Raw genomic sequence first — 6,984 nt, 5'->3', positions numbered from 1 at the left:
GGCTAATCCTAGCTAACCCCCGAGTACTCACCCTCTGGATTTTGGCGGGTGCACTACGCCACCCGGCTGTGGGTTCGCACACCACGACAAAACCGAATGAGACCACAAAAGTATCACAAATCTACTGAACAAGACAGCACGAGAAAACTAAAACCGTCGACTGAATGTTTAAATGAACTTGGCGAAAATTGATTACTTTCCAACCTCACTCTTTCTTCCTCCAAAACAATCTTCTCGATAATCTGACAAACAACACACGGAATTAAAATAATCTTTGGCTGATAAATCAGTAAAATCTCAGCATTTTCCATAGATAATAAAACCGTAATAAAAATGATTTAAGGCCTTGTCGGATCAGAATCGGTTCAAATGCTATAGGTAAAAAAAATATTTACTACCTTCATTCTTAAATATAAAATGTTCAGAACAAGCACATTAGTTTAAAAATGAACTAATTTACTTGTTCTAAATAACATATATTAAAAAAACGGAGGTAGTAAGTATCTTGCAAAGAAATACTAATCGACCATCAAGGGGTAGAAATCACTATACGAACTACACACACCCGCCAACCATACCAACTGTAGCCCAATACTATTCCAAAAAAAATATCCGTGCGACGATTTCTCAGATCTTTCCTAAAAGACAATTTCTTAGATCATCACGACACACGAGGCCTGTAAATTATTGCATTCCCAATATATCCCTTTCACGTGAGTAGGCAGGCATTAACTGAGAAAGATATAGGCAACCATGACAAATACAACAACAACAACATAGCTTTTTTTCCCAAGCAAGTTGGGGTAGGCTAGAGATGAAACCCGAAAGAAATAAGTTCAAGGTTCAGGCACATTGATAGCTAGTCTCCAAGCGCTCCTATCCAAAGCTATCTCTTTAGAGATGTTCCGATCCTTAAGGTCTCTCTTAACCGACTCATCCCACGTCAGTTTAGGTCTACCTCTACCCCTCTTTACATTATCGACTAGCTCAAGGATCCCATTATGCACCGGCGCCTCAGGAGGCCTTCGTTGGACATGTCCAAACCATCTCAGCCGATGCTGAGTAAGTTTCTCCTCAATTGGTGCCACCCCGACCCTATCCTGAATAACTTCGTTCCGGACTCTATCCCTCCTTGTGTGCCCGCAAAACCACCGCAACATCCGCATCTCTGCTACACTCAGTTGCTGCACATGTCGTCTTTTTGTAGGCCAACATTCAGCACCGTATAATATCGCCGGACGAATTGCTGTCCTATAGAATTTGCCTTTTAGCTTTTGTGGCACCCTCTTGTCACAAAGGATGCCAGAAGCTTGCCGCCATTTCAACCAGCCAGCTGAAATTCTATGCCTAACATCTTCATCAATGTCGCCATCCTTTTGTAACACCGATCCTAAATACCGAAACGTATCCTTCTGGACCACCACTTGCCCATCTAGACTAACGTCTCCCCCCTCATGCCTAGTCGCGCTGAAATCGCACATCATGTACTCGGTCTTGGTCCTACTAAGTCTGAACCCTTTCGACTCTAACGTGCGTCTCCACAGCTCTAATTTCCTATTAACCCCTGCCCTACTCTCGTCAACTAGCACCACATCATCAGCAAAGAGCATACACCAAGGGATCTCACCTTGTATATCCCTTGTGATCTCATCCATCACTAAAGCAAATAAATAAGGGCTCAATGCTGACCCCTGGTGTAGGCCTATGTTAATAGGAAAGTCAGTGGTGTTGCCATCACATGTCCGGACAAACGTCGTCGCATCTTTGTACATATCCTTAATGAGGGTAATGTACTTGGTTGGGACTTTGTGCTTCTCCAAAGCCCACCACATGACATTTCTCGGTACTTTGTCATATGCCTTCTCAAGGTCAATGAAGACCATGTGCAAGTCCTTCTTCTGCTCCCTATATCTCTCCATCAATTGTCGTATTAAGAAAATCGCCTCCATGGTTGACCTTCCAGGCATGAACCCAAATTGGTTTTGGGTCACACTTGTCCCTCTTCTTAGGCGATGCTCGATGACCCTCTCCCAAAGCTTCATCGTATGGCTCATCAGCTTAATCCCACGGTAGTTAGTACAACTTTGAACATCGCCCTTGTTTTTGAAGATAGGTACTAATATACTTCTCCTCCATTCTTCCGGCATCTTGTTTGACCGAAAAATGAGATTAAAAAGCTTAGTTAACCAAACTATTGCTCTATCTCCTAGGCATCTCCACACCTCAATGGGAATACCATCAGGACCCAACGCTTTACCTCTCTTCATCCTCTTCAAAGCCTCCCCGATCTCTACCTCCTGAATTCTCCTCACAAAACGTCTGTTGGTATCGTCAAAAGAGTCATCTAACTCAAGGGTAGGGCTCTCACTCTCCCCATTAAACAACTTGTCGAAGTACTCTCTCCATCTATCCATGATCTCATCATCCTTCACTAGCAGTCGATCTGTCCCATCCTTAATGCATTTGATTTGGTTGATGTCCCTTGTCTTCCGCTCGCGGATCCTAGCCATCCTATAAATGTCCTTTTCCCCTTCTTTCGTGCCTAGCCGCTGATACAGGTCATCATACGCCTTACCTTTTGCTACACTCACAGCTCGCTTTGCAACCCTCTTCGCTAATTTATAGCCCTCGATATTGGCTGCACTCTTGTCAAGATGGAGACGCTTGAAACACTCCTTCTTCTCCTTAATAGCCCTTTGCACCTCGTCGTTCCACCACCAGGTGTCTTTCCCCTCCTGTTTGTCTCCCTTACTCACGCCAAACACCTCTGAGGCCACCTTCCGAACACATGTTGCCATCTTTAGCCACATGTCATCTGCGTCTTCTCCTTCTTCCCAAGGCCCCTCACCTAGCATCCTTTCCTTAAACGCTTGTGCCGCTTCCCCTCTAAGCTTCCACCACTTTGTTCTCGCAATCTTGGTACATTTGTCCCGGTGGGCACGTACCCGAAGACGAAAGTCCGCCACCACAAGCTTGTGTTGAGGGACAACACACTCCCCAGGTATCACCTTACAATCTAAGCAATCACGTCTATCCTCCCTCCTAGTAAGGATAAAGTCGATCTGGCTCGAGTGTTGTCCACTACGAAACGTCACAAGATGGGATTCCCTCTTCTTAAACACGGTATTCGCTATCAACAAGTCGTAGGCTAACGCGAAGTTCAACACATCCTCCCCCTCTTGACTCCTGCTACCATACCCAAAACCCCCGTGCACTCGCTCGAACCCTACATTAGTCGCACCCACATGACCGTTGAGATCTCCTCCTATGAAGAGTTTCTCGCTGGTAGGCACGGTACTAACCATGCTATCTAGATCTTCCCAGAACTGCATCTTGGTGCTCTCACTAAGGCCTACCTGAGGGGCATATGCACTGATCACATTCAAAACCGAATCTCCAACTACCAACCGGATTAGGATAATCCGGTCGCCTTGCCTTCTAACCTCTACGACTCCATCCTTAAGGCTCCTATCAATCAAGATGCCTACACCATTCCTACCCGGAGTTGCTCCCGTGTACCAAAGCTTGAAGCCAGTATCCTCAACCTCCTTCGCCTTCTGGCCCTTCCATTTAGTCTCTTGAACGCATAGAATATTTACACGCCTCCTAATTGCTACATCAACTAGCTCTCGCAACTTACCCGTTAGGGACCCTACGTTCCAGCTACCTATACGAAACCTAGTTGGCTCGGCTAGCTTCCTTACCCTTCGCACCCGTCGAGGGAAGTGCGAAGACCCTTGCTCATTTTTCACTACACCCGGGCGTAGATGTAGCGCGCCATTCAGGTGACGACCCGACCCTTGCTCACTTATCATCGTACCCAGGTCATGATACGACGCGCCCTTGGGGGGATGGCGACCCGGCCCTTGCCCATTTATCACCACACCCGGGTTCCGATGTAGCGCGTCGCTAAGAGGGTTACGCCCCAACGAGTTTCTTGTAGGTTTCATATCCATTAGAGTGGCATTTTTTATGCTGGTTTGCCAAAACCTAACGCAACCCTCCTCCTTTACCCGGGCTTGGGACCGGCTATGTTGAGACGACTCAGGAGAGAGAGTCTTCCAGTCAGCATAGGCGGAGTTCAACCATGACAAATATGTTTTATAATAAATTAGTTGATGAAGAACAGGAAAAATGACAGTAAAGATAGGAGCATAACCACACTGTCATACACGTACCAGGTGACGCTTTGAGCAGTAGCCCAAGAGCGACTAATCCTGTAGGTGGCCTATCAGTGTATTCTTCATTGCACGTATATTTCTAAGAGGTAGCAATACCAATATATCATGCACAAGACAGAACACATCAGATTGCACTCTTCATACAGTATAGTGACCGACTCCTCGAGGAGTATCGCTGTAACAGAACCGACATGGCACCTCAAGAGAGTAGAAGATATTCCATGTTCGCCATCGTCTTCCTGTTACAGTTCCCTGTACTTAGAATTTGGATCCAAAGGATCAATAACATGAATGAATATGGTGTGGACCAGAGAGCATGAATACTGGGTGATTCATAATATCGTGTTGAGAAGCTTTTGAATGCAAAGACTGGAACAAAAATCTGATGCGATCAAAGTTTGGCCCAGTCTGCACTCTGCAAAACAAGGCAGGTGACTACAAACTCTGTTCAACATAGAGGGGGTGAAAAGAGAAGATTACAGGTGATCATTGAAATATGAACAAACATTTGAGGTAAATATTCAGAACTCAAGCCCGTGCTCTCTAGCAGCATCAGCAAGAGCTTTTATGCGGCCGTGGTAGAGGAAACCACCTCGGTCGAAGACAACTTTGGTAATTCCTTTCTCCAGGCAAGACTTGGCAATCACTTCACCAATCTTTTGTGCTACCTCCTGCAAACCGAACATCAAACGCCTGTCACAAACAAACCCCAACAAATAAATGCAAAAACATATTTCAGCCTATGTACAGTACATGCCATTGTGATCTTGCTGTCAACATGCTGTCCTAAAATCTCATTGATTCTTAAGAAAAGAGAGAAATCGAACGTAGGACTTGACTGTGTTTATTAAATTGACCATGACTGTTTGTGTATATAAGCAAATACTGCAGCGCCACAAATGCACTGTCTGTTCACCTCATCTACTCTGGTATAATGTTTTACTTTCACCGCAACATCAGTTTGGACAATGATCGGACAACACATACATAAGGCCATGTCTGTTCTTGTGAGAAATAGGGAATGCATGTATGTACTTATTGTACAATCTAGTAGAAATAAGTGGCGCATTTAAAGTATCTCAGTCTATGTAATCTGAAATCGCAATGCCATTTCAGTACCCAAACAAAGTATATACATTTGATTGGGTCATAGACAATTAATTGCACATTGAACTCCTTAGTCCTTAGGAGTACTGGATAAATGTATCATCTGGTTTTCATTACAAGTGCAAGGAGCATGCATTTTCTCTATAGTACTCTTCCCCATATTATGCAACCTATGGAACAAACAAGCACCAAAACAGAATGCTTCAGGCAATGAGCACTATTTGTTACAGTATTTGGAATGGTATTGACATTTCAATCAAGATCAGAGTTCTCAAGGAAAATAAAAAGGTACTAATAACTTACAATCGTTGGTCCAGCGGAGTATTCCAATTCCTTGGAGAGGGATTTGTGCATGGTTGAAGCTGAAGCCAAAGTGCATTGCTTTGTATCATCAATGACTTGAGCATACAAATGCTTGTTTGAGCGGAAAACACTCAGTCTCGGCCTCTCCGTGGTGCCACTCACCTGGAAAGAAGTGTGTAAGAGACTGACAGGTACATAGATTCTTGAAACTCCAGGAAGACTCGTGTAGTTGCAGTCAATTCGTCAACTCTATAGCTGGTAGATTCCTAGGCTACCGCACGAATAGAATCATTTCGTCGAATAGGTCGGAGGAACGGCATTGCCCCCACCCACCACTCGCCTAATCGAATGCAGAGTGAAAACGTCCTCATCAGAATTCGTGCGCATTGGCATCCACATTCCTAAGGAGAAAGGAGGAGCATGAGGCTAAATTGGCTCTCGTGCAGATTTCTTACCTTCTTCCGGAGGCGGACATGGCGGGCGATGCGGTCGTCCTGGGGCGTGGGCACCTTGACCTTGGCGACGACGGACAGCACTGCGCGCCGCGCCGGCGTGGGCAAGGGCGCGGGGACGGAAGGTAGGGGTATGCTGAGGCTGCCGGGCACGGACGCCGCGAAGGAGTGGGCGCCGGTGAGCGCCGGCGAGGCGAGCATGGCTCACTAGTCCGACGCTGCTCTTCACTTTCCCTCTTCGTCTCCCGCACAACGGCGTCTTTGGTTACGGCCTTATCCTATCCGCTGCGCAGTGTTTAAAAGTCTGACCAAATTATAAAAGGGGCCCTTATTTTTTAGTTATTTCATAACAGAACAAAAAGCTAATCAATCCCCTAAAGAAGGATCGAAATACGCTCGGTCCACACACGAAATCGTCCCCCGCTGAGACGTCCAGTATGCATTGCACCAACAAAAATGTACCCAGAAACTACACTCTGTAAAAATCGATGGCTGTAAATACTACTTACTCAGCATCAAACTGATCCAACAGCCAATATTATATGGATCATCCTTCGGCTTCAACGTAACGTAACGCGCGGTTCCACTCCACCCCCCTCTCCCGCACACATGGGCCAGGGTTCGAACCCAGCATCTCCTCTCCCGCACTGATTTTTCACCAAATTTCGGGCTTCCTCCCGCGCGACGCCCGCGAACTGCAAAGCACCGGCCGTGACTCGCGGGCCGCCGTCTACCGCGCCTGCTGCGTCCTCAAGCTGCCGCCGGAATCCCGGCCGCCGCCGCTTGGGCGCGGGTGAGGCGACGCGCGCTGGCTGCCGCCTCTGTCCGCCGCCGCGGTGAACCTGGCCGCCTCCGCTTCGGCCGACGTGAGGCCGCGGTCAACCCGGCCACCTCCGCTTCGGCCGCAGGGGACCTCAACCGCGCTGGCTGCGCCCTCCACC

At 47.1% G+C, this 6,984-nt stretch overlaps 1 protein-coding gene across 1 annotated transcript; it reads right to left on the bottom strand.

Moving 5' to 3' along the window:
* Window positions 1–4,495: 4,495 nt before the first annotated feature.
* LOC120649217 (50S ribosomal protein L18, chloroplastic-like) lies at window positions 4,496–6,348 on the bottom strand. The gene is made up of 3 exons (XM_039925951.1): window positions 6,047–6,348; window positions 5,592–5,753; window positions 4,496–4,852 (listed from the first exon to the last, which is right to left on the bottom strand). The coding sequence occupies exons 1-3, from the start codon at window positions 6,242–6,244 to the stop codon at window positions 4,703–4,705; spliced, it is 510 nt and encodes a 169-aa protein (XP_039781885.1). The 5' UTR covers window positions 6,245–6,348; the 3' UTR covers window positions 4,496–4,702.
* Window positions 6,349–6,984: the final 636 nt, after the last annotated feature.

Source organism: Panicum virgatum, chromosome 9K, assembly GCF_016808335.1.
Source record: "Panicum virgatum strain AP13 chromosome 9K, P.virgatum_v5, whole genome shotgun sequence".
NCBI classification, from domain to species: Eukaryota; Viridiplantae; Streptophyta; class Magnoliopsida; order Poales; family Poaceae; genus Panicum; species Panicum virgatum.
The sequence above is the reverse complement of the archived record's forward strand: the minus strand, read 5'-3'. Positions and strand labels throughout refer to the sequence as shown.

Excerpts from the sequence above, each read along its gene's own strand:
- LOC120649217 (XM_039925951.1), bottom strand. The coding sequence starts at position 6,244 with ATGCTCGCCTCGCCGGCGCTCACCGGCGCCCACTCCTTCGCGGCGTCC. Across the intron at positions 5,754-6,046 it reads ATGTCCGCCTCCGGAAGAAG|GTGAGTGGCACCACGGAGAG; the intron begins GTAAGAAATCTG and ends ACTTCTTTCCAG. Across the intron at positions 4,853-5,591 it reads ACTCCGCTGGACCAACGATT|GAGGTAGCACAAAAGATTGG; the intron begins GTAAGTTATTAG and ends TTCGGTTTGCAG.